At 45.7% G+C, this 27,661-nt stretch overlaps 1 protein-coding gene across 1 annotated transcript; it reads right to left on the bottom strand.

Annotated features, from left to right (window-relative positions):
- Positions 1-909: 909 nt before the first annotated feature.
- Positions 910-27,342, bottom strand: CCNF (cyclin F). Its single transcript, XM_063315085.1, has 17 exons — positions 27,219-27,342; positions 21,874-22,028; positions 20,590-20,696; positions 19,868-19,935; positions 19,198-19,391; positions 17,444-17,497; positions 15,021-15,125; positions 14,131-14,208; positions 12,574-12,725; positions 11,539-11,703; positions 10,678-10,801; positions 9,375-9,555; positions 8,320-8,407; positions 6,616-6,715; positions 4,291-4,415; positions 3,098-3,267; positions 910-1,346 (listed from the first exon to the last, which is right to left on the bottom strand). Exons 1-17 carry the CDS (start codon positions 27,340-27,342, stop codon positions 910-912), a joined length of 2,427 nt encoding a protein of 808 aa, XP_063171155.1.
- Positions 27,343-27,661: the final 319 nt, after the last annotated feature.

Below are 27,661 nucleotides of genomic sequence, written 5' to 3'. Positions count from 1 at the left end.
AGAAGTAGGACCTCCATGATGCATCTTAGGTAAGGCCTTAGGTAGGACCTCCATGTTGCATCTTAGGTAAGGCCTTAGGTAGGACCTCTATGTTGCATCTTAGGTAAGGCCTTAGGTAGGACCTCCATGTTGCAACTTAGGTAGGACCTCCATGTTGCATCTTAGGTAAGGCCTTAGGTAGGACCTCCATGTTGCAACTTAGGTAGGGCCTCCATGTTGCAACTTAGGTAAGGCCTTAGGTAGGACCTCCATGTTGCATCTTAGGTAAGGCCTTAGGTAGGACCTCCATGTTGCAACTTAGGTAGGGCCTCCATGTTGCAACTTAGGTAAGGCCTTAGGTAGGACCTCCATGTTGCATCTTAGGTAAGGCCTTAGGTAGGACCTCCATGTTGCAACTTAGGTAGGACCTCCATGTTGCATCTTAGGTAAGGCTTTAGGTAGGACCTCCATGTTGCAACTTAGGTAGGGCCTCCATGTTGCAACTTAGGTAAGGCCTTAGGTAGGACCTCCATGTTGCATCTTAGGTAAGGCCTTAGGTAGGACCTCCATGTTGCATCTTAGGTAAGGCCTTAGGTAGGACCTCCATGTTGCATCTTAGGTAAGGCCTTAGGTAGGACCTCCATGTTGCATCTTAGGTAAGGCCTTAGGTAGGACCTCCATGTTGCATCTTAGGTAAGGCCTTAGGTAGGACCTGCACGTTGCATCTTAGGTAGGAGCTCCATGTTACATGTCTTAGCATCTTCACCTTTGATTTGCCTACTGGGGTGAGATGGAGTGAGGGCAGTGACCTCGGGAAAAGCCGAGAGCCGTGTTAGGGGAATCAGGATGACACACAGGCTCAGTACGCCTCCCATCTTTGCTCCTGCTTTGGGGGGTGGTCCTGACGTTCCGGGAAAGAGCCTCTGGACGTCAGAGGCTTAAGAAGCCTGTGTTGCTCTTCCCTTCTTCAATGTAAGCTGTCACGTTTTTCCGCTTGGCCTGTCTTCTGCCGGACCGGCCACTGGCAGAGTGTAAACACGATTCTGAGTGTGAAGGCAGATGTGGGATTTTATCCCCAACCAGACTCAGAGGTTGCACGGAACTTGCTTTGGGGCACGTGCCGAAGTTGCCATCAGTAGGAGGAGGGCTGGTGCTGTTGACCGAGGCGTAGCCCGAGCTGGCCTCGCAGGGAGAAGCTTGGATGGTGGGGCACTCGCTCCCCTTGTTGAGATGGTCATAATGCTTTAAGATGTACTGAGACCCTTCTTTGGAAAGACTCTCTTCATCGCTGGATTCTTGGCAACAGCAAGGCTTCCCAGAGTCCAGATGTGCCAGAGTTCCATCCGGAATTCCAATGGGAGCTGTAACTGTACAGCCAAAAAAAAAAAAAAAAAAATCCTTACAGTAAGATGGTCACCTGCATGCTGAGGAAATCAAACCAAGATTAAGCCAGGGCAGTCTGCTTTTGTGCTCTAGAACTAGCCAAGCTGATTTTTCTGAACAACCTCTGGCAGAATTCAGTGCCATTTGTAAGAGAGAAGTATAAGAAGCACAAGCTAAGCAAAGAAACGAAAAAGCCTGATATCCAACGCATTCATTAGTTATGGAATGGCAGTGGCCAAACCAAGGAAATAAAAAGTTAAACAGAAAAAAAAAACCCAGTAATATTCAAGGCATTAATTATGAAATGGTAATAGCCAAAGAAAATAAAGAACTTAGAAAAGTAACAGTAATATCTAAGATGTTAATTATGAAATTGTAATAGCCAAACAAACAAAAAAAAAAATTAAAAACTTAGAAGAGAAAGAAACAGTAATATCCAACATAGGAAATTGTAATACCAAAATAAAATAAAAAATAAACAGAAAAACTAAAAAAGTAACACACTAAATTAAAACAAATCACCTAAATATATCACATATTCATTAAATCATCTAATCATGATGTATGAAGCTGTGCATAAAAATTTCTCTGGAATTCAGCAAAGTTTGCCAGCAGAGACACCAAAACCAATGAAAAACACTGTCTAAAGGGTTGAAGTCTAGCATGGCTGGGTAATCTTGCCCACTTGAGCTTTTTAAAAACATAATTAAAAAAAAATGCTAACTTTGAAAGTCAGCAGGTGCCATTTAGGGCCGTGGGGACAATCTTGACGTCAAAGGGGTCACAATACTGACTGTAACATATGGCAAACAAATGAACTCAGAATAAAATAAGCTGCCTTGCAGGATTCAATTTCTTCAGTTCATAATTCTTCACCCGTTCACACCATCCAGCTGTCTCTGGATGGTTTACAAAATAAACATCCTAAGCGTAAAAATATCCAAGCCAAGGAATGAAAGTCTTGGAAGTTGCATTTTTAATAGAAGAGAATATCTGGAGCTCAGGGTTGAACTGTGGAGTCCTTGATGCTCTCTGAGCTTGGCTGTTGGCTTGCAGACATTTCAATACCTGAGTAGGCAACATCATCAGTGTGAGGGAGTGTGGGGTTGGCTCCCTCTTTATATGTAGTAGCTTGCCCTGCCAGTGTTGGTGGGGTGTGGTTTTCCAAAATCAAAAAGCGCTAAGGAATTCCTGGAAGCTTGGCATTCGAACAAATCAGCCAGCCATAGACACATAGAGATAAACCACATTTACAAACCAATCAAAAGAGACAAAAAAAAGCTAAGAAGGAAACAAAAAGGCCAGAACACATCCTCTCCAGCAGCCAATATCCAGATAAGCAGGGATGAACACCAGACAAACAATCAAGCAGAAAACAATACCCCGATCAAGGTACTACCAAGGAAGAAACCACAGTCTCACCAACACTGGCAGGGCAAGCTACTGCATATAACAGGGAGCCAACCCCACCCTCCCTCGCACTGATAATGTTACCTACTTGGGTAATGAAACGTCTGCAAGCCAACCACCCAGCTCATAGAGCACCAAGGACTCCACATTGTTGACACTGACCATCAGGAGTTGGATTAGGGTTTCAGGCCAGAACTTTCTCAAGCTTTGTGGAGATGGCGGGGACCAGATTTGAAAAAAAAAACTATCCCTCTACTGTGACATCATCAGTTGCATTTTTACCATGGAGATACCAGTACTGTAGGAGAAATAACATGGAGCTTACTATCTCCATCCTTCTCGCCTTCGCTTTCCTGATCCCCTTCATATCCTGAGCAAGCATCCAAGCTCCAGTCAAGGAAATTATCCAGAAGGCTTTCCTCTTGGTTGGACAATTCAGCTGTGGGGGTGGTGACAAAGCTGCCCCGGTCCTCCTGGATGCTGTCTTCTCTTCTCCTGTGAAGGGAACACCACCATAAACTTGCAGAAGAGCTGAGCCCAGGACGAGCTGATCCTGCATCTCCAGAGGCCACCAAAGGCAGCCAAGGCCTGGCACTTGTGTGCGCATGCGAGAAAAATCAAGAGGGCTGCCGCAATGTAAGCCCATGCAAATGTAAAAAACACATTCATTATGAAATGGTAATAGCCTGTCAGCCTTCCCAGGTAGACCAGACAGGGAACATGATGAGCTAAATCTGCTTTATTATAAGGCCACATTAACAGAATCCTGCAAGTCTGAAAGTACCAGTCTCCTGCCGTCTCCTTTGTACTTTCACACTTGCAAGATTGATGTCAGCCTTACTAGGTAGACCAGGCAGGACACACGACCAGAGGAGCTAATTCTACTTTATTGTAAAGCCACATTAACAGAATCTTGCAAGTTTGAAAGTACAATCCTCCCACTGTCTCTTACAGCCCAAGAACCTAGGGAGGTCCCTCCTGAGCCTCTTGCCCCGCCCACTCTCCAGCTGTGGGCCAAGCCATCTCTTATCTGACTGTTCCCTAGGCAGTGTCTCTTCCCCCCATCTCCCAAGGCCTTTCCCACATGCCATCACATCCCACAAGAAGGCGAGCAATTTCAAATTGCAGCAAAAATGCACGTTAAAAAAACCCAAATCAAAGAATCCTAGAAGCAGAACTAGAACCCCAGTTATTACAGAGAGAGAAGCCAAGATGCCACAGGTTTTTGGTTTGCTAAGTCAAGAACTGTTGCGAATGCTGCCCTTCTTCCCCCTAGGAAAGCCCGGAGAAGTCAATGAACGCTCAACCGGAGCTTCCCCTGCCTTCAAGCCCGTGTTTTCAAGCAGCAGAGCCCAGGGTGTTTCCCACAGCCCAGCCTTTCCCTTCCCTGAGACCCCCCCAGGACCACAAGCTTGGCCCAGAGCTGCTGCGCCAGTGTGGAATCGGAGATCATGACCCGGCTGCCCACGCAGCGCCCACGTCCTCCCAACTCAATCAGAACCCAAGCACTGAACTCGCCTTTTAGAACGTTTTCCCGATGGGGAAGTGAGGAAGGTTTCCACCGCGTTCACGTACAAGGATCCAGGCTCCGGATCTTCCCGTTTCACTCCTAGCAGGGAGCAGAGCTGGCTGTAGCTCATCACCTAGAGCAACAGCAACAGGTCAACGGAGGTGGCATGCTGCATCCATCCTGGCATCCGAACTGCCCCTTGCTGCCAAGGGCTTGGCCATTCTTTCTACCCACCCCCATCAGTTACCTGATACAGGGAGTCCTCGCTTAGCAGCCACAGTTGGGACAGGCAACTCTGTCGTATCACATGGCCATCAGACTCACAACCTCATTTCCGCTTTGGTCATTAAGTGAATCACCCATGGTCGCTAAGTGAGACACCATGCGACTGCAACCTGCAGTTTCACTGCTGGCTTCTCCATGGACTCTGCTTGTCGGAAGCCAGCTGCGAAGCATGTGAATGGGGATCACGTGACCGCAGGATGCTGCAACGGTCGTAAATGTGAGGATTGGTTGCAACGCTATTTTTTTTAGCACCGTTGTAACTTTGAACGGTAGCTAAACAAGTTGGTCAGTAAGTGGGGTCTACCTGTCACCAGCACTTGCCACAGTTAGTAGACACTAGTGCAATCCTAAGTGTATTTGCATGGAAAGAAACTCATTTTCCCACTAGCTTACATCAGCTGCCCAAGGAAGAATCCAGATGCTGTCCTTCAGAGATGTACAAACTGTTTTGTGCATGGACCCTCCTGGTTTTTTAATTTAATTTAATTCAGTTTAGTTTAAACATCTACAGTTAAGAAGACAATCTTTAATCTTAAACATTTCTTAAAAAAACTGAAACGAACTAGAAATACAGTCTAAGAAAAGAAAAAGAAATCTACCTTATATTTTATATTTATCAATAGTCAGTGGTTTTCTAATGAATCCGCTACTATAACATGGATAGTACACAGTATTATTGTAAGATATCACAAAGCCATGAAGCCAGGACATGCACATTTCAGCTGGATGCAGAAACCTAGAGTACGTGTTGAGGCTTTCTGGGAGGTGGGGAGATAAGAGGAGGGCAGGAGTGGGATGCCCAGATAAGTTACAGCGGGCTGAAGCAGAGGCGGCACGGGGGAATCTGAGCCTGCTGGTGTACAGGATGTGCAAAGGCGGAGGGAGAGAGGAGCAACTGCCTTACCCAACTCATGGATTTACTCAAACAAAACCCTCAGCAGCCTGTCAGCCTTCAGAGGTAGTCCAGACAAGAAGTTCCAACCATGAGTCTAACACTACTTTTATTGTAAGGTTACATTAACCAAATCTTGCAAGTCTGAAAATACATCTCTCTCCCCTCGCCTTTACAGTCCAAGAAACTAGGGAGGGTCCCTTCTGAGACGTTTGCCACACCCCTTTTCCTTCCATGGGCTCAGCTGCCTCTTATCTGACAGTTGCCCCGTCTGCAGCTCTTCCTCCTGTCTCCCAAGGTCATTCCCACAGACCATTACGCAGCTGGACCACAACCTGGCTTGAATGGTCTGAAAAAAACTTCCAAGCCACCATGTGTTTGTTCCGTGTGTGAAGAAAAGCCCATTTTCCAGCTTGTGCACCCCCCTGCAAATCTTATTTTCCTGTCGCTTGTACCATTGAGGAGGGCCAAGTCAAGAAACAGACCTTGCAGGGATTCTGAGCAGGCTACTTTACTGTCATAGGGTCTCTCAAGAGAATCTTGGGAGCATCTTCAAAAGCGTCACTGCTCCTTTTAAGGAGGGAAAGGTCAAGTGGGCTTGTTCTGAGTCTCTTTCTCACGGTTCCCCGGGGCTGAGCAACTGTTTCCTCATCTCCTAGCTCCTTCTCAAGGCCGTAGCTAAGTCCCTCTATACCAGGGTTGCTCAACCTCAGCCACATGACGATGTGTGGACTTCAACTCCAAGAATCCCCTCAGCCAACATGCTGGGAGTTGAAGTCCAGATATCTTCATGTGGCTGAGATTGAGAAACACTCAACCATGGAAGGAATTATATCCTGAAAGGAACAATAAAAATAACTAAAACAGCATCGCCTTCCACTCCAGAAGGATTGCTTTTCATTACATTGTTCTTCATTTTCCTTTTCGTATCTAAGAGACAGGATAAATCCATTCTTTTTACTAATCTGTCATGTGGCTTGTTTACTGGGGCTTAGTCTGTTGTATAAATCCAGCTAAACGGTTGCGAAAACAAAACAGAATTTACCATGCACCAACACTTTCAGTTAGCTTTATCCTCGAGACAACCGGCAGCCAATTTCATTCCTGCCCCAATTATTCCCCATTTTTGCACCGTTGGCAAAGGCAGTTAGCCTACCTCTTCCTTTCCAATTTCTTCATAGCGTTTATCCTCAAATCGTTGCTTCACAGCAGTAAGGGACACCTGCCTATAATCTTTGGGAACATCTTCATGGAAGCTGGGAAGAGAAAAATCTGGATGTCCAATTCTGGTTTTTACATTTCATGGACTTATCACCCATTCTTACTACACTGGGCAGAAGCAGGGGAGAACCCTTCCTTTTTTCTAATGAAACAGGGCACTTCATCCCCGCCCCCTCCAAATCTTCACTGCCCCTTTGGATTGCTCTTCAATCGTGGTGAGTAACCAACAGAACTCTATTGGATTAACTAAATATGGGGGAGAAAAAAAACCCCTTGCAAATTGTTACTGGATCCTTGAGGTTATAAAGCCTCCTTCAGCTTGGCAGAAGAGATACCAAGAGATCAATAGAGCATGTAACAAGGAGATAGAAAGATTTGGTAAGGCGGCCCCTCATGCCTGCTGTATGTCAGATGGGGGGGAGATATTTTCATGTAGTTCCCTCCAAGCAGGGTAGATTGGGAAGAATATGCACCCTTACACTACAGCATCCTTTCCTCCCCCCCTACTTTAACCCTCCTTAATAATCCTTGGCTTATATACTGCTAGACTTCAGAAAGTTTTCTGAGAAGGTGCCAAACCCGTTCTATGAGAGTCAATGGTGGTTTCTAGGGGTGTTCTTTCACCACTTGGGTCCAGTTGGTGTGAACTGTTGTTAAATTGCCCTGCTGCGTCTTTGAGAGTAGCAGAATAAGGACAAGCCCAGCTTCCATTGGCCTGGAAGGGAGGGACCCACCACTTCCTCAGCATCCTTGCCTGCTTCTGCTGCTAAAGGCAGAGATGCCTTCAGCTGAGAGGACACCTGGACAACTAGGCATCTTGGAGACCTCTAAGAAAGGAAGATGCCTCCAGTCCCGAGTGGACCCCTTCCCTGAAGGTTGGGGGGCTTGGGGGTCTCATCTTTGTGGTCCAAGAGGAAGCCATGGGGCAAGCAAACCCTTCCAGCAAGGGCAACTTGCCAGTGTCTGTCTGGCTGATCACAGAAATGCCGCGCCTGCCCCCATCACTAAAACCTCAGCAGTGAGCTTAGAGGGAACTGGCCAGCGTGGACCAGTGGTGGTTGCAACAGAAAGACTTTGCCCTGTTCGCCAACTGAGGAAAAGCAGTTTGTGGGCAGCCACCAAGCAGTCAGAGAGCAACAGGGAACAATAAGCTTGCTCCAGGGTAGCTGCAGGTGAGCCCCAATGTGCCTTCTGCACAGATGCTTGGGTGTTATGGCCAGAGGGCTTGTGGCTAGAGCCTTAGGCAAGGCTAGGCACAGCAGGGAGCTTCTGGTAGGGCAAGGCCAACACTTGGCCTTGGATGGAAGAAGACATCAAGACATTTTTGAGGTCTGCCCCCAAATGTATCTCTTGCAACTTCAGGAATCATCTCCATGAACCTCTGCAGCAGCCATGGTTGTCAGAATACCTTAACTTTCCCTGGCCTGGGATCTCCAGGTAAGTTTGACCACAGCTTCCCCTGTCCCCAGCTAGCCTGGCCAAAATTTCTGCCTGGCACGGTTCCTTTATGGTTCTACCAACATGATGTACCAACACCGGGATCAGCTCTTGCCTAATTGGTTATTTCCCAGTGAAAATCCATTACTGGTCACTCCTTGAAACTCAGTTGGTTGAAGCCCCTCCCTGCCCAAAGGGTTACCACTTCTTGTGGAGACTCAGCACACAGGGCACCAGCTCTTCGTAGGAAAATCCTGTGGTTTCAGTTAACTGGCTAGTCCAAGGACGAGCTGGAGACGGCACAAATGAAAAGACAGACATCAATATTGCCATTTTTTCCCTTCAGCACAGCTCAGTTTAACTTTATCTTGACTCAGGAAAAACTCTCATCTATTACTGAAGTATGATGATCCCAAGAGCTGTTGAACTCATGCCTGAACCTTCTTCTCTAACTCTTTATAAGCTACCTTTATGCTCCTAACTGAATTTCTCCCTCTTTTTGCAGCCAGCTTTACTTTCCAGGCCGGTCCCAAAATGAAGAGCCATCCAAGAAATTCAACACCACTTTGTTTTCACTTCATTGTCCTATTCATCTGGATGCCACTGATGTCTGAAGCAACAACTTCAATAAATTACATTTCATTCAGTCTTTCACTATGGTATTCCAGTCGGGATCAAAATCTTTTCTTAGACTCTTTATTCATTAAGTGTAATGGTGTGTGGGAATGACCTTGGGAGACAGGAGGAAGAGCCGCAGACTAGGCAACAGCCAGATAAGAGGCAGCTGAGCCCGCAGAAGGAATGGGGACATGGCAAACGTCTTAGAAGGGACCCTCTCTAGTTTCTTGGACTGTAAAGGCGAGGGGGGAGGGATGTACCTTCCAACTTGCAAGATTCTATTAATGTAATCTTACAAAAAACACACAGCTAATACTTCCGGGTGTGCTTCCTGTCTGGACTACCTTGCAAGGCTGACATCAATCTTTCAAGTCTGAAGGTACATCTCTCCCCCCTTGCCTTTACAGCCCAAGAAACTAGGGAGGGTCCCTTCTGAGACGTTTGCCACACCCCATTCCTTCTGTGGGCTCAGCTGCCTCTTATCTGACTGTTGCCTGGTCTGCAGCTCTTCCTCCTGTCTCCCAAGGTCATTCTCACATACCACTACATCAAGCCCAGCTTGACAACTGTGGCTGATTCGACAGATCGTGGCAAACAAACAACGGCTTGGTCTTTGTTCAGATGAGACCCAAAACTCACCTTGCCTATGCAACACTTTCGCTAACAACAAAGCTGCTGCAGACAAACGGGCAGGGGAATAGATGCAAAGGCCCGTGTTTAGGAGGGAAAGTTCACAGATAAAACTGTACAGGGAGGCAGTCCTTCTCTCCAGCGAAACGACATTCAGTAGCACTTCTTTATAGTCAACGATAGTAGGAATCTTAAAAAAAAAAAAGGAAATCAGGAGGTGCCAGTCAAACAAGGGCATAACCCAGGTAAGATCTAAGTGGAACACAAAGCCTCCAGAAGACGTTTTCTGATTTGTAGCTGTTCTATTTCTCCTAAGGGTTTAAATATCTACTTATTTTTAAGACTTCTAGTCGCTTCCAGCTTCTTACTTAAATTTCTAGCCCATTGTTCGGCACTGTGTTTTGAAGACGGCTTCAAAACACACAGCGCCAGCTCCAGAAACCACAGAGCGAAAATATTTGTGGTTCCTTCTGGGGGTTCGTTGCTTTTATAAATCCAACACCGGATGGATGGATGGAAAGAAGGAGAGAGAGAGAGAGAAAAGAGAAAGGAAGGAAGGAAAATAAAGAAGAGAAAGGAAGAGAAGAGAAGAGAAGAGAAGAGAAGAGGAGAGGAGAGGAGAGGAGAGGAGAGAAGAGAAAAGGAAGGAAGGAAGGAAGGAAGGAAGGAAGGAAGGAAGGAAGGAAGGAAGGAAGGAAGGAAGAGAGGGAGGGAGGGGAGGGGAGAGGGAAGGCATTTTAAATTTTGAATCTGAGCCGAGAAACAGTCACAGCAGAATCAAACCAGCACTGGGAAAAAACAAAGGAGGAGGATTTGTTCAACGTTTGTTGAATGCTGTGGTAAGTGACCACATATGACACTGACGTCCCAAATGCGTTCCAGGCACATCACTTCCAACAGCGCTGTTAGAAACAATTGTGGCTGGAACCTGTAAAATATAGAAAACTCAACTACAGTTTGGGGGTAAGCCGGAGCTCAACAGGATCAAAGTCCTAACTAAACGAGAAATTCATTCCCCACCCAAGCTGCCAGGGACTGATCAGCAGGATTCCCCAGCAGGGGATTGTAAGAGGGGTGCAACATACACAAAACGCCATTTATTTATTTACAGTATTAGGAAAGGGGAAGCAAAAATACTGAGATACAGAAAGACCTGGTTCCCAGAACCAGCTCATCTGAGATGCAGCTTATATGGAGCTGTGAGGGAAATGCAGGTGGTTTGGCTGGCTCAGACCAAGAAGGACCTGGCCCGTCCCTCCCTGTCCGGCAGCGGATGCTGAAGACAACGTCCAAAATCTACATACAACTTTACCTTTATCCTGCCTTCCAGGGCAGAGATAATCTCCCCCATCATCCTAACCAGATCTTCATATTTGTATGTGTTGTCTGTTAACCAAACAGCTTCGCGAATCGTCAGAATCTCTTTGCTAACAAAGCTGCAACAGAAGAACAATTTGCATCAAAACCCAACTGCAGGAGGACGACTTGGTCTGATTTCTAAGGGTAGAAGCGGAGTGTAACTAAAAATGAGTCTCAGCAAAGCAGGTAGGCAGCATTTGACAGGGCCCCAAGCTCCTGAAATCCCAGCAAAATGCATCCCATCAAGTACTTCCTCCCCACCTCTCCATTTGTAGTTGGGCTCCTGAGTCCCCAATTTTTCCATCAATGCAGCAAGAGACATTGTTACAGGTAGTCCTCACTTAACAACCATTCATTTAGTGTTGGTTCAGTTCTGTCTGGTCCTCACACTTAGGACCATACAACATCCCTGCAGTCACGAATTGGGCACTTGGCAACCGGTTTGCATTTATGAACATCGCAGCATCCCATGGTCACGTGATTGCCATTTTCAACTTTCCCAGCCAGCTTCTGGCAAGCAAAATCAATGGGAAACCACACAATTTGCTTAACAACCACATGGTTCATTTAACGACCACAGCAATTCACTTAACGACTGCTGCAAAAAAGGCCGTGAAATCAGGTTGGATTCACTTAATGACTGCTTTGCTTAGCAACCAAAATGCCAGTCCCAATTGTGGTTGTTAAGTGAGGACTACCTGTAGCTGCTACTGCCATAGCATTCAGAAACCTTTGCAATCCTCATTTAAAAAAAAAAAAATTGCTGCTACCAGACCAAGCATTCAGCAGCACCCCAAAGAGCTCCAGTGCTTACCGGGTACAAACAACCATGCACGCAATTCCTAAAAGCTGCAGCCGAGCCCGGGGCACGGGCCTTAGTTTCAAGTAACGGTCCACACAGCCAATCGTCATATGAAGGCAGAGACTGGAGAAGTCTTTCATGGTGGCTACTTCTACCAGCCAGTCGACCAAAATGTATCTAAAATAAAGATAGATGGCAAACCAGTCATCTCTGCTCTCGGCTGGGACTTAATTATCCAATTGTGCTTCTTTCATCAAAGCCATCTTCCTTTTTTAAAATAATTAAGAGATTTTTGTCATTTAAGAGTTTTTCATAAGGAAAAGCCAGAACTAAAAAAGAGAGAGAGAGAAAGGGAGGGAGGGAAGGTAATAAAGGGCAAATAGGACCCCCACCCCCCATTCAGCCTGTTTTTAAAAACTGGCAGAAACTGGATGAGGTATGGGGTCCCAGTGGACTGATAACATCCTAAGATGGCTCCCTTATTGCGGCTGATATCCTCACTCTCCCTCTGCTTTGTATATTCTAAACTTTAATAATCATTTGATTTTTAATAACGATCGTGTCTATTTCTTATCATTATTGTTTTTACAGCAGGTTTAAGATGTCCCAGTTGACAGACGACTCCTAGTTAAGAACGGAGGGCCATAAAGCCTCTTATATTAAAAATTCGAGTTAAGGACAGTGTTTCGAGTTAAATACACAATACTACTTTGCATATTATTTAGACGTTTAAGATGTTTTAGTGGAGTTGGAAGTGTTTTTTAAGGGTTTTATATGCATAGAAAGGTAAAATACATACTATATGCTAAGACAAACACTTGACTAATTGATGCTAAGTAACCGTTCCAACTTACATACTAAATTGACTTAAGGACGGACTTAGGAATGGAACTCGTTCTTAAACCGGGGACCCGCTGTATGTTGTTTTCTTTTATCGCTGTATGCTGCCCAGAATTATTTTTTGTGAGCTGGGTGGCCATACAAATTTGATAAATTAATCAGTCAGTCAGTCAATTAATCACAGAACAGCAGGACAGACATCTTTACCTCATTGTCTCATTCATGCCCTTCTGCACAGTGAAAATGCTTTGCTTGCTCAGGGGAAGAGAGGCTTGGAAGAACTGGAAGACGGTCTCCATGGACATTTTGCTTTCCAGACCCAGTGGGTTCCCGATCCCGCAAGCTTTGGCAAGAGCAATCTGCAGACGGCAGAAAGAAACTTAAGTTAGGAAAACGGAGCTCCACTTCCAGACGCAAGAAATAAAACACTCGCCATTCGGCTAAGCCAGCGTTCCGTGGCACCCGCGGGTTCCACGAGAGGTCACGAGGGGTTCCCTGGGAGATCACGATTTATTTAAAAAACTGTTTCAAATTCGGGCCACTTCACATTAGAGAGGAAAGTTTCATTCTTTATTTTCAGTTTAAGAACACTATAGACGGCCCTACCCATGAAATGAATAGAATCATTTTGTAATGTCTGGCCTATCTTTGAGCCTGAATGGGCAGGGGTACCCCAAAGCCTGAAAAAATGTTTCAGGGGTTCCTCCAGGGTCAAAAGGTTGAGAAAGGCTAGGCTAGGAAGAGGGACATTTTTTTTTCCAGGCACCCCAAGATTTATTTATTTTGTCATATTTCTAAGGCTGCCCAGCTCACAGGCAAGTGACTCTGAGTGGCTTGCAACAAAGCTGAAAACAGTATGTACAAACAAGCATTAATATGATGATTATTAAAAAACTTTAAAATTATAACAGACACACAACTTTTAAAAATATACATATATTTCATGAGTTCCCTGGGGTCCCCAAGCCGGATGACGCAACCAGGTTGTGGGGGACTTCTGGAAAGTTAAAAGGGACGAAGCCAGCCGCACTTTGGGGGAGAGGATGTTCCATAAAGCGGGGGCCGCAGCAGAAAAGTGAAGCTCTCTAGCCGACGGGACCCGCAGCATGCCCTCTCTGCTAGATCTGGTGGGATGGGCAAATGTAATCGGGGAGCGATTTCAAGGAATATCCAAATTATTCGCTGCATTTGGTGACAGAACCCTCAGTCCTTTGGGGAAGGAGGGTTTAGGAACGACATCAACATCTGGAACCACTGGCAGCTGTTGGGGGCCAAATTCCCAGCAGCACCATATCTGTTTTGGCTTTCCTCCCAGCTGCAGGCTCAGAGAGGGCAAGACATTTCCCGGGCATATCATTGCTTCCCGGGGAAATCGGCCTGGGACAAGCAGGCCCGCCAGCTTCGTCTGCTGCCGCCAAGTCAAGTGGTTAACCATCTGGGTTCTCCAGACATAGCTTTGCCACGTGACCTTTTCCAACCAGGCAGAGAGGCATCAAGGAAGGTTTACAAGAGGAGGGCAAAGCCAAGCGAACAGCTTTTGATTCCCATTCATTGACAAGGTACAGGAAGCCCAAGGGGACCTCTCAGCCACAGGGGTAGGAAAAGATTCCTTGTCTGGGAATGGCGCTGAACATGCATGCAGAAAGTGTTGCAGCTTGGAAGCAAATGGGGGAGACCCTGCGTCCAAGCAGCTACAGGGGCATGCAAAATCAATCAATCAATCAATCAATGTAAAAACTTTAGTTCCAGGAATGATGACTGTACCTGAGCTTCCCAGGAACCTTTGGATGCATAGTCCCTGAGTTGTCTGAAGCTATGGAGGTATCTACCAGGATCTGACATCTGTAACAAAGGAATGCAGTCATCACTAAACACAGACCCATTATTTGCACAGCATCTTTCCTTTCATTCTGCCCTATATTTCAATCGTGTCCGATTCTTGGAGACTGGCTGGACAAGTCCCTGCAGTTTTCTTGGCAAGATTTCAGGAGTGGTTTGCCATTGCCTCCTTCCTAGGGCTGAGAGAAAGTGACTGGCCCAAGGTCACCCAGCTGGCTTCGTGCCCAAGGCGGGACTAGAACTCATGGTCTCCCGGTTTCTAGCCTGAAGCCTTAACCACTACACCAAACTGGCCCTATAATGTATACCCACAACACATTTTAGACAGCTTTTATAGCTGTAAGGATCTCCCACTGGTGGCAGCTGTCTAGGCTTGTGCTCAAAAGCTAAGCAGGATCAAGGCACGGTTAGTTATTTGGATGGGAGACCTCCAGGAATATCCCAGCTAGAGGCAAGATGGGAAAATCAGAAAACATTCTGTAAAAAGGGAGGGCAAAGCCCTTCCAGGTTCTTCCCAAGGAAGCCACACAGATGCATCCATGAAGTCGTTGCAAACCAAGCTTGGCTTGAAGAAGATCTACATGCAAATCATCCAGCTGAAGTAACTACCGACCCACCCACCAGTTCTCCATGGGCAGGGGCCTGAAGCCTTCTGCAGGGAAGAACAAAAGCTAAACCAGTCCTTGACTGATGCGACGGCCTTCTTGCCATTCTCACAGGCACCCAAGGAGAGCCATCTCTTCCTGGGAGCCATGAGACAGAGACCACCGTGGCCCTTGCAGCCTCTTATACCAAAGAAACGCTGTTGGACTCACAGCAGCTTTCTGATTATTTTCCCACAAGAGGTAAGAGCTGTGCAAGCAGCCTTGCTGGGAGGAATCCTCAAACATCTCAAGGGCTTCTCTCCTTTTCTCTTCGTCCTGGTAACAGAAAAGGGGAAGACGACGAAAACAGATGTGCTCTAGCCAGGAGATCCATAGGATTATCTGGCTGCCTCGTATATGACAGACCCTTCAGCCACTCCCCAAAGTCTTAGGAGGCCCGTCTTAGATACCATCTCCAAGGTGTGGCTGACAGGCAAACTGTCAAACACACAATACAAGAATGTCAGACGAGAGCCTACGACGGGAACTTTGCTGATTTCCTGATGGCAACCGATGCTGCAAAAGCCTATATTCGTAATCTTCGTTATGGCCAATGTACGTTTCCTATATACCTTTTTATATTCCCAATTTTTAAAATATATTTATAATATGTATGATATGCTGCCATACGATAAACAAACAAACAAACAGAAAAGGGGGAATACTGGGGAAATGGCTTTGTTCCGGGAAAGCATCAAGCCGTCACAATCCAGTCCTTTTTTAACAGTCTTGGATGCAGGATATCCAGCAGTCCTGGATTTTCTTTTGTTTTAGATTTTGATTTATGTAGCTGCCCAGCTCACACACAGGTAGTCCTCAACTTATGATCATTCGTTTAGCGACCATTTGAAGTTACAAGGGCGCTGAAAAAACTGACTTACGACCGGTCCTCACACTTACGAACATTGCAGTGTCTCCGCGGTCACGTGATCAAAACGGGCACTTGGCAACTGGCATGTATTTATGACTGTTGCAGTGTCCTGGGATCACGTGATCACAATTTGACCTTCCCAGCTGGCTTCCAACAAGCAGAGTCAATGGGGAAAGCCAGATTTGCTTAACAACCACATGATTCACTTAACGACCGAGGCAAAATGTCACAAAATCAGGCGTGACTCACTTAACAACCACCTTGCTTAGCGACAGAAGTTCCGATCCAATTGTGATCATAAGTCAAGGACTACCTGTACATGACCCTAGGTGGCTTGCAATAAAAATTGAAAAATAAAAACAAATAGCAGCTGAGCATCATAAAACCATCATCTGCCCGGCCAATCTGATCCTGTAGGGTTGGCACACTCTGGACTCCTTCAAGTCAAAGCTTTATTACAGCTTTTGGGCCAGGAAGCACAACAACAAAATGCACAGACTTTAAAAGAATGCAATAAAATTACATAAAATACATTATCATAGTAACTGTAGTACAAATAGCAACGGCAGTCACTAAAATTTGTGCTAAACTTCAGCCGTAGGTAGGACGGATACAATTAAAGATAGCACAGAATCAGGTAACCTGGAAAGATGTGCCAGGGTCCTGTCAGATAGAAGCAGTGACAGATAGACATTGTGCTCTCTACCAGGGGTTCCTGGGTTGCTCTTCAGATCATATAAATCTTTCGGGCTCCTTCGATTAAACAGTATCATCTATTGGGACCCCGGAAGTGTGCCTTCTCTGTAGTAGCGTCTGCCCTCTGAAACAAGGTCCCCCCCACCCCAAGATCCAGATTGGCCCCACTCTGCTGTTGTTTAGAACAGCCATAAAGTCCTGGCTGTTCACCCAGGCCTCTGGCGAGGGAGAGTGAGACCCTTGCTTCATCGCGCATGCCATCTTTTATCTTTTTTAGTTTTATGGATTTGATTGTAATATCTTTGATTGTTGTGAGCCGCCCAGAGTTGCTGAGAGTTGGGTGGCCTGCATGTTTAATAAATTATTACCAGTTGGTCGCAATTAGTGTGAGTTTGGATAGCATGAAATTCGATCTAGTGTGTTTGATATATTGATACCAGGTCGTGTTCAACGACAGCCAAAATTCAAAATATGCCAGGCTGTTTGCGTAGCATGCTTGCTGGCACAGCGCATTCCTTTCAATGTCTATGCCCCATTGTGTGCCTGCTTACTCTCTTGCAATCCCTTCCTCTCCAATGAACATAAATGCAAACATTAATTCCTTTCTTGTTACTTATCCCAGCGCTGGGGTGAGCATTCCAAAGGGTGGGGGAATGGCTAGGAGGCGAACAAAACCAGAAGGTGTGAAACTGACTAGCCTGGTTAGTTTCGAGCTGGCTATCCCAGCACTGCTGGGGTAAGCATTGCAAAGGTTGGGGGAGTGGGGAAAAGGAAAACACAGTCACATTCAGGCGATTTCCCACTTAGCGACCGCTTTGCTCGATGACTGAGTTGCCAGTCCCAATTGTGGTCGCTAAATGAGGACTACCTGTACTCTGGCCCAGGACAAGGTTGCTTTCCAGGGGAACCTGTTTTGTTAGTGTGATTCAGAGTATCAAAACTCAAAAGGTGCTTCCAACAGGTGTGTGGAGAGTGGGCAAGATGATGGCAGGCTTTATATACAGGGGTGTAATAAAGTGGTCCTTACCTCAAAGAGACTCAGAACTTTTGCCAAACAGTATAGAATCGATCCTCTCTGAGTCTATGAAAAGATCAAAGTGGGGTGGGTGGGTGGAGGACATGTTTAGTATAAACTGAAGCTAGAAATCAACATTTTTAGAACTGTCTTACACTAAAACTTTTTTTTTCCTTTTAAGCTTGCAAGGATGGATTTTTTCATCGTTTTTGCAAATTAACCTGGAAACAGTCAAATGAAGATGTTTATCGGGATGAGCCAGACCATTCTAGATCTACAAAACGTTGCCATTGTTGAGAAGTCTTGGGAAAGTATTTAAGCCCTTCTGTGAAATCAGAATTGGGAAATTTATCTTATTAGCATCACGTAATTCATTCCTGGGAATCACCAGCCGGGGAGCAGCAACAGCAACTGTTTCAGAAAGCGAACCAAGATGGTAGGAAGAGAAGCGATCCAGAGAAGCAGCAGATGACAGCGCTTGTTGAATCGCTTCCTTGGCCTTCTGGCTAAGATCCGGTGCGGCTTCTTGAAGTAGCAGGAGAGAAAAATCAGCGGCCAAGGACATATGTAGCTCCTCTATGCATTTACATGGGAGAAGGACCACTGAATTCACTGAAGGTTAACATAAGTTGACGAGAGCAGGCCTGCACCACAAGCCTTCCTGTTCTAGACTTTATGCATAAGGATGAAATCTACCAAATTTTTCTCCAGCTGCAGAGAGTTCACCCACCATTTTATGCACAATAATTACAGATAGTCCTTGACTTACGACGATTCACTTCGTGACCATTCAAAGTTACGATGGCGCTGGAAAAAGCGACTTAAGACTGGTCCTCGCACTCGTGATCATCACAGTGCCCCTGTGGTCCCATGATCAAAATTGAGGTGCTTGGCAACCGGTATTTATGATGGTCACAGCACCCTGGGGTCACGTGATCGCCACCTGCGACCTTCCCAGCCAGCTTCTGACAACCAAAGTCAATGAAGGAAGCTGGATTTGCTTCACGACCGCAGCAAAAAAGGTCGTAAAATTGGGCACGACTCACTTAACAACCGCCTTGCTTAGCAACAGAAGTTCCAGTCCCGATTGTGGTCATAAGTTGAGGACTACCTGTACTATTCATTGTTCTACTGCACTACTATCACGACTCTGTTTATGTCTGGGCCCTTTCTGGCAAATGCAACAATTTTGTCTTTGAGCAGAAAATGCCAAGCAACCCAGTTCTATGCACACCGCTGTGTCGTGAACAGCAATATCGTATCACGGCATATAACAACAGAAAGCGATTTCGGCAGGGAAGCTGTTGCAAGATTAGTTTAAAAACGGAATATGATTAGAAGGCGACTGTTTCACTCCCCCCTCCATCTATTTCATTGGTCAATGTCCCAACTAAAGGGATACTCATTTGTGTCCTTACATCGTTTATAAATAAAAAGGAAGGAAGATTGGCACTAGATCGGTTTTAGAATATATGCTTGTAGTTCCCTTGATATAGCAAAAATCTGTCTGTCTAGCTATCTTCTGAAATAAATAAAGACTAGAAACTTAAATCAAAGATTCTCAGGATTTGTACTGCGCGGCTAGTACCAGTCGTTGCAATTTCCTCCCTTGATCATACCGATGTTAACTTCTCTGGATACCTGATTACTGTGATCGGAATGTGCCAACCTGTCCCTCCATTGCCCACTCTAGGCTGAAGACCGCAATAAGAAGTCCCACAAGAAGTGTCAATCGGGACTGAATGGCACAGAACAAGCTGGCTTACTTTTCGCTGCTGACACCCCCTTCGGAGGCTCTCGTAGACCACGGCTTTGCAGCAACTCCCACCGAGAGACCAGGGTGGGCGGATGAAGAGCCAGACAAAAGGGGCTGCGGAGACATTCAAGCACTCGGTCAGGCTGAAGAAGTGTGATGCCTTGAGCCCGTTCACTTCTGCACGGCCTTCGTCGGAAACAGATGCTAAAAAAAAAGACAGGGCAGGGCTTAAACCAGAAAGGTTACTGAATTCAAGTTTATAGATGCAGGGTGAAACTTCAACTACCAGCTTGTGGGCAGCTAAGTCTCACTAACACTGGCAAGGTGGGCATTCTCCACATTTCCTTGGTGAAGCAGGGTCGGTGGGGCCTCGGAAGGGTGCCATCTCTGTCATGGCACCTGCCTTCCCCCAGAGATTTGGATGGTCCTAACTCCACCGGCCTTCAGGAAAGCAGTGAAGACCTGGATTTCTCCCAGGGGAGGGAGGGAGGGAAGGCTGACGGAAGGAAGGACTTAACGGAAGGCCACAGCACAGCTTGCCATGTTCTTTTTCAAACTTGCACATCAAACTCAGAGATATGCATCAACTTATTTCCCACTCCCAAGGCAAGAAAAGACGGGCATGCTCAACTTGAGAAGAACAAGAACAATGGTCTCCAAAGTGGGGTGCATGCACTTACGGCCTTCATTGTAGAGGTAGGCAATTCCAAGTTTAACAGCAGCTTCAAAGTTACCCTTTTCTGCAGCCCTGCATGAATACGGAGGAAAAACCAAAAGCATCCTTGCATTTGGAGAAATTCAGAGCTCGGCAAAATACAGGGAGCTTAGAATAAATCTAGGGATTTGTGCTGAGGGATTGGCACATTTCATTCTCCCCACAGCTATCGTTTCTAGAATGCATTTGGTATGTCAACCAACATCACATTCTGAAGAGATTATTACTGTTCTGGAAGATGGTGAAACTTTGAAAGACCGAAGACTTTCTGCACTAAAACTCATTGTTCCGTCCAGTGTGGTATCATCTAGGCATAAATCCTTACTTATATCAAAGATGGACAGCCTTTTGGTGGTGAAAGCGAGACTTAACATCCATGGCCCTGAAGGATGGAGCCACAAGGGATATGGGACGGACTGCATCACAAAGACGGATAGGGCAATTGTTCCTCTTTTGCACATTTCCCCCTCTTTTGGGGGATAAAGCTTATCCTTCCCCCAGTTTGCTGGTGCTTCCCTCCTCGAAGTAACAGGAAAACATGCTACTGATTTTTGCAATTGCAGCCGATAAGAGCTCCAGAGTTAGTTTCAACTCCAAGACGTCAGGAGGGCTTGACAATTCTACCTTAGTTGGTGATGGATGCGCAACTCAAGACAGCTGATGATTCCTCAAGTTCTATTAAGTTACCTTTCAAACATCTTCAAGTTCCTTGGAGAAGGCCACTCATCTTGAAAGCTTGCACAGGCCCAGACGCAAGCATGGTTATCTATAAGATACTTAAGATGAGAATGCACCTGGAAGAGACCGAAGCAGACAACATAGCCAAGGAATCTTAAAATAAGGGCAATTAATGTTCAGCCAGGGGGTGAATCCTGGACGAGTGTACAAGACTGGAAGGACAGGTGTATGTTGTTTGCACCATGGATTGTTGGTGTGTGTTCCTGCAAGGATAAGACACTCATTACACCTCTTAACCACATCCCCGCCAGAGCCAAAATCTCTGGCCCCAGCTACTCCGAGGGATTCTGATGGGTAGCAACCCAGCTTGAAGGAACAGCTGTGGGAAAGAGCATTCTAGCAGGAACATCTTTGTGGAGGGCCACGTGACATGCAAAATGCTGGGGAGGTCAAGCAAGCAACGGGCAGGGCTAGATGCAAATACTGTTAGCCCTCCAAGGTTGACAAAACTTAGAAAGCAAAGCCATGTAAGCTAACACTACTTTTATTATCAGGTTATAGTAACAGAATCTTGCAAGTCTGAATGTGCTTCTCCCCTCCCTCCCTTTATCTTCACGAGAACTAGGGAGGGTCTTTCTCAAATTACATTTCTGTTCTGGACTCAGGTTTCTTTTATCTGACTGTTGCCTTGGTTGCGACTCTTCCTTCTGTTCCTTCAAGGTTCTTCCTTCTGCCCATTATCAATATGGGTGGAGCCACAATTCTCCCACATGCATCCTGTACGATGCCCTCTTTTTCCCCTTTCTCAATCCCCTGTAAATGTTCACATTCTGTGGAGGCCTCTTGCACTCCATGCCCTTGACGTCAAAACCCTCCTATATGAACAACATCCTACATCCGACCAGTCACAGCAAGCAGTAGCATCTCCCTGTCCTGAGCAGGGCTGGAATTCATTAATACTTGGATAGGAGACCATCAGGAGATCAGACCTAACTCTAACCCTGGCTTGGGATTTAAAAAACAAAAACGAATCACTATTCTAGAAGACAATAGAAAACCACTTCCGCATTACTGCTAAGGAAACCAGACGGAGGTGTCCGAGAAGTTAGCAGGAGCTGCGCTTGAAAGACTTAAACTACCGAAGGAAATCACAACATTTTGAAAAAAGAATATACCTTAGGCAGTGAAACACAGTGCCAGATGTGACTTTCCAACTTTTGAACTTGGTTGTTTCTCCAAAGGGCTGGGAACTCCATAGGTGTAAAAAAAGAAAAACAAATCTTTTTGACTTACAGCTCGGAGGGAAAGGATATCTTCCACAGGAAGACCCTTGAGGACATGGAAGAGGACATCTTCTGGAAGGCACAGCAGGGTCAGGATTCGGGGCCTCTTCTTCATCCTTCTCTTGGAAGGGACCAAGAAGCACCGGGAACACCGGCAGTGGGTGACTGCAACAGAGCCAGTGCCAGAAAATGAGATTGAGGGCGGTGAACAGAGAAATGAGTGATGCAATTGTGAAACCTGTAGAGGAATGCTGATTTATGATGACAGTGGAGATAATATGGGCAGCAGAGACAGCACGGAGGGAAGGTAGCAAGGGCGACGTGAAATAGAGCCAGTAGAGATATGGGAAAGAATGCAAGTAAGCGTATATAAGAAATATCTTGTCCGAAAGTAGCCGGACAGATGTTAGCATGGTAAAAATCACACCTTCCATTAGGTAATTTCCCGCCTTAAGGGGGAGATGATTCTTAGGAAGTAGAAAATATAACTATATTCGGTAAAAACACAAATATATGCACACCTAAGAGACACCTGAGACCACTGCAGCAAAAATTATCCAATTATTGTTTTTTGCTTGTAACCCATCCTTCTTGAAAAAGTATAAACTGCTTGGTTTTTGAGAAGCTCTGCTTTTGGGAGAGGAATCCCACTTCACTTGGTACCAAATAAAGTGGAGAAAAGTTTTCTCGTGTCCAGAATCTTATTAGATTGAGCTTTGGGCTTATATATTTTACATTTTGTAGCCAACAAGAGGAACCGACGCGGAAGCACTAAAATGCACACACCCCGTCGCAATTCTAAGGACAGCTTCTTTGCAAATCAAATGAATCAGCCAGGAATGAGTAGGACTCAGCGGCTCTGGCAACAGGCTGCTTAAGGCCAATTGGAAATGCTTACATTTCAGACTGGTGTGCTTTTGGTATAATTCTGGGAAGGCAGTGGCAGAGCGGTCTCACCCAAGCCACTCAATGTTGAGCAGATGACTTCCACCCTGCCATTCAAGCCAGAAGGTATTTACTTTCAGGCAACTCAAATCTTTACTGGTGTTCATCCTCTGGGGAGCAACTAATACCCTTATCCTCTTGTGCTTAGATTACTGGAATAATACCCTGCACACGGGGCTGTCTTTGAGGATCACTCAGAATCTTGTTATTTATTAATTTATTTATCAAATTTGTCACCACCCATCTCCTCTGACCGGAGGGACTCTGGGTGGTTTACAATATAAAACAATGAATATATAATAAAATTTCAACATGTGATGATCTGTTATAGCTTATTTACCTGCTTACTCAGAAAATGCTACAGGTTCTAAATGGACGGAGGCCAGTTGAGCAGAAGACCTATTTTACAGCAGCTACCCTGGTAGGCAGAATTCGAAGTGCTGGTCCTGATCCATGCAGCCCTTTATGGCTGGAGTCCTTATCATTTAAGGCAGTGTTTCTCAACTTGGGCAACTGGAAGATGGGTGGACTTCAACTCCCAGAATTCCCCAGCCAGCGAGCTATTGCTGGCTGGGGAATTCTGGCAGTTGAAGTCCACCCATCTTAAAGTTGCCAAGTTTGAAAAAAGCTGGCCTGGAAATTACAGATCCACTCTCCAGCTCAACAGGGCTCAATGAGTCAATTTGCAAAGTTACCCGCTTGCAAAGCGCCCAGGACCACTGCAGCATTTGAAAGGGGGAAGAGGCTCCAGGAATCTTTTCCATGCCACAACAGAAAAAGATAGATGAATCTGCACCTCTTCCAGATCTTTCGTATCTGCTGCAAATTCATGCAATTAAAAAAAAAAAGTTATGGAAAATATCTGCAGTCCCCTGGTCCCGGAACATGGTTTCGGATGGCTGGCCACTTCCTGAATTGCATGGAGGCTCCTGAATCACTCTGCTATCCAACAGGACACAGCAGTGTTTGGCAATGCAATTAATTTTTTAAAAAGCCAAAACCCCAATTTAAGTGAAATCACTTTCATTCAGCAATGCACATATACTCTCTCTCCCTCTCTCTCTCTCTCACACACACACACATCCATAAAGCACATACAGGAACAGCTTTACAAAAGTTCTGATTGTTTGTTCCAAAAGATTACTTACAAGGGCAAGAGAAGGAATGAAAAAGGACCTGTTAATTTGGTTGTGCAGAACCTTGCACAGGGGACAGGGGGCCCACAAGCTGAGGATCCTGGTCTTGGCCTCAAAAGACTTATGGGCAGGCTCCAGAGCCCACTCAAAACTTGTTCCTGAATTGTAACTTCTAATGTGAACGAAATGGGAAAGTAATAGATGAGGAATGATCATATTAAGCCAATTTAAGTTTTGTTTTGGCTGCATCTACTTTCAGCCATCCGCTGGATTGGCGTGGATGCTACATCACCCTAGCAAATTCAGCATAATCTAGGCAGGTTTACTTGGAAGTAAGTCTAATCAAATACACTTCCAAGTGTAAATACTGCAGGAGCAATACGTTCACAGGTCTTGGGATTTCTAGGAGGGGCAAGAAAAACGCAGGTTCATGCCAGTTGCCCCAATGCACCTGATGTCATAAAAATCCTATGCATATTTATCTCAGAGAAAGCTTTACTGAATTCAGTACAGGTAGTCCTCAACTTACGGCCAGAACCGGGACTGGAACTTCCGCTAAGCAAGGCGGTCGTTAAGTGAGTCACACCCAATTATATGACTTTTTGGCATGGTCATTAAGTGAGTCATGTGGTTGTTAAGCAAATTTGGCTTCCCCCATTGACTTTGCTGGCTGGGAAGGTCGCAAATGGCAATCGTGTGACTCTGGGACCACTGTAAATACATACCATTCACCAAGCACCTGAATTTGGGTCATGTGACCATGGGGACGCTGCAGCAGCCATAAATGTGAGGACTGGTCATGTCACGTTTTCACTGCTGCGATAACTTCAAACAGTCGCTAAACAAATGGTCGCAAGTTGAGGACCACCTGTATGACTTTCCTTTTGAGTAAAGATACACAGGTCTGAATTGGACCCACTGCCCAATTGTGTGACAGAGAAATGAAGCAGGAAACATCTCAGGATTTATAAGCAGGGAATCCACCCCATCTCCTCAAATTCTTCACTGCCCCTTCCAATAATCTGAGGAATCAACTGGATCTCTATGCTAGGAGCTGGCAAGCAAATCTTACCAATCTCTCATAAAATCATCATCTTTCTTGGAATTTTGGTGAGGTGGGACGAGACTACGGGATGTTGCAAGAGATGTGATGATTTTACAAGGCTTCTAAACCCTTTTTTAAAAGGTACTTTTTGCTGTTTATGCCATCGTCCCAACATTTATTTATTTATTCGATTTCTACAGCCACCCACCTCAGCAAATGACTCTGCGTGGCTTACCACAATAAAAACCATAAAACAATTAAAACAATTTCAATTAAAACAATGCACATACAAAATAAATATACGTGGCCACCAACGAAGCAACGCACAGATGTTAATATAACCAAGAAACAGGAAATTGTGCCTGTTTAGTAATTGCTAAGGAAGGTTGTCAAACTTCAGCTCGTTTTCAAATGGGCAAAAATGGCAGTGAGAGGCAATTCTGACATTTTGATTAGAATTACTCGGTTAGCTTATTTACAGACTGAAAAGCTGTGCTAATATACAAAGTCAGCTTTCCCCAATCCATTTTCCTCTAGATAGGTTAGTTGACAGTTCTCAGAATTCCAAGTCATTACGGGGAGATTAATGAGTTCAAAACATCTGGATGGCATCAGGTTTGGTAGAATGGCAGTATTGCTACAATTATCGTAGTATTTTAGTGAATGTTGTCACATTTTAAGCCCGCCTGCTATTTCGAAGCAGGGGAACCAAAACGCCAGATTGCATAATTAAAATTAAAATTTCATTGGTCAATGACCAAAACAAAGTTTCTTCAGTCTTCTTCTGTCTGTCGAATTAAAATCGGTTTTTAAAAGGTATCCTGAAGAATATTTTGTAAGCACCTCTAATTTTTTTTTAGTAACAAGGAACTCTGAGAACATCATTTTTTAAAAAATCCATGAGAGACTTCTGTTCCCAGCAGGATTTTTTAAAAAAATAATGCTTTTATCCACAGCCCCAAAACATTAGCCACCTTCTAGAAGCTTATCAATTGAAGGGAGCTTCATACATTATTCTGTTCCTAGGTTGCAACTGCTGAAAAAGGGCCGAGAATCTTCTAAGCATACTTGACAGCTCATGATCTCCAGATGAGAATATGGTATTGTAGGGTATATCAGTATGTCTACAACCACAGTATATTCATATCACGCAATCCAGCCCATGTTAAGGAATTTCACAATGCAATCCCATAAAGGTCTTTTCAGAAGGAAGCCCCACTGAACAAAATAGGGTTTAGTTGGTCAAGGACTCCAGCTTTAAAAATATAATGTGCACGCGCTGATTTGACATGCCGAAGGAACATGCTAAGGGATGTGTCCTATATCTATCAAAGCCCCCTAAGTTCACGCCAAGCCTCCCCAATCTAGTGCTATCCAGATATGGTGGATCACCACTTTCAGGGTTCCCAGACATGCTGGCAGGAAATTCTGAGCCAGCCCCAAAAGTTAGGCCCGCCCCAGCCACGCCCCAAGTTGTCTTTGCATTATTCCCAGCATTCAAGGGCAAACTGCATTGCAGTAACAGCCTGGGGAAAAGGGGTTGGATTCAAACATCTTTAGCGAAGTGGGAGGAAGAGCCATGATCTGTTCTTTCGTCCAGAAACTTTTTACAAAAAAAGAGAGAAAAACAGCAAGGCTCAGCTGCGTGTAGCCACATGGGGCACCTTTTAAGGGCAGTGAAGCCAGCAGTTTAAAATCTGTTAAGCCGGAAGCGGCCTAAAAAATATACAAAATGTCTTTTCATTCCTTGAAGCCCCCAGTCAAACTTCTGGTTTTGCCATGCACAAAAGACAGTGGCTTTCACTTTGCTTTAAAACAAGACAGTCGTTCTCCTTCTTTCAACCCATCCCAAACTTTTGCCTCGGGTAATTAAAAATCTAGCTTTATTAGTTACCTGCCCTTTTGGTACATGGTGGAAAAAACTCCCAAGGCATTTCTACAGGGGATGAGAAATCTTGTATTATGGTCACAGGGGCCATGCAGAAGTCCTAAGCCAATCCCCTCCCCAGGCAGGCCCGCTCTGGTCCTCTATAGGCTCGACATACTTTTTAAATCGACCCGCCCAAATGCCAGGGACGCCCTCCCGTTTTGGTTTTAAAAATTAGGATACTAGTTTTAAAGAACACACACACACACTTCAACTCCAGCAAGAAGGTTAAGCAAAAAAAAGTAGGTAAAAAAAGCTACCCAAGTTCCAACAAGCCAAGTTAAGACCAAGTTTTGCAAAACCATCCGCTGGCGCCGCTGCTCGGGTCTCCACGTCGGGGTTTGGCTGGACCAAAGGACCCGCTCGGGACCGGGGGTTGCAGCGCGGCGGCGAAGGGAAAAGCGGCCCTTCCCTAGCAGCCTCCATGTCTCCCACCCGGCCTGCCGATCCAGCTTTGGGCTCCCTTCACACGTTCCCTCCCGTCCAGATTAAGCTTTCCGACGCTTGCGTGGAGAGGAGGAGACGGGAGCAGGTCTACCGATTTGGGAGGAATTGTGCACGCCTTGCACCCCGCGCGCCCACCGCAGGGCTTTGCACGCGCTCCTGCCCGGCAGACCCCTTCGGACGTGGGGCTGCAGCGGCCGCGGGTGCAGCAGCACCGCTTCCTGCCAAGGCACGGCGGGTTGAAGCCAAGGAGGCCCAGCGGACCCCCGAGCGAGGCCGGCCGGGTGGAAAGGGGCTGAGC

The sequence above is a fragment of the Candoia aspera genome, chromosome 14 (assembly GCF_035149785.1).
Source record: "Candoia aspera isolate rCanAsp1 chromosome 14, rCanAsp1.hap2, whole genome shotgun sequence".
Lineage (NCBI taxonomy): Eukaryota > Metazoa > Chordata > Lepidosauria > Squamata > Boidae > Candoia > Candoia aspera.
The sequence above is the reverse complement of the archived record's forward strand: the minus strand, read 5'-3'. Positions and strand labels throughout refer to the sequence as shown.

Coding starts and splice junctions, on each gene's coding strand:
- CCNF (XM_063315085.1), bottom strand. CDS start 27,342: ATGGAGGCTGCTAGGGAAGGGCCGCTTTTCCCTTCGCCGCCGCGCTGC. Junction 22,029..27,218: donor AGCAGCGGCGCCAGCGGATG/GTTTTGCAAAAC, acceptor GCTCTGTTGCAG/TCACCCACTGCCGGTGTTCC. Junction 1,347..3,097: donor AGGCGAGAAGGATGGAGATA/GTAAGCTCCATG, acceptor TTGGCTGTACAG/TTACAGCTCCCATTGGAATT.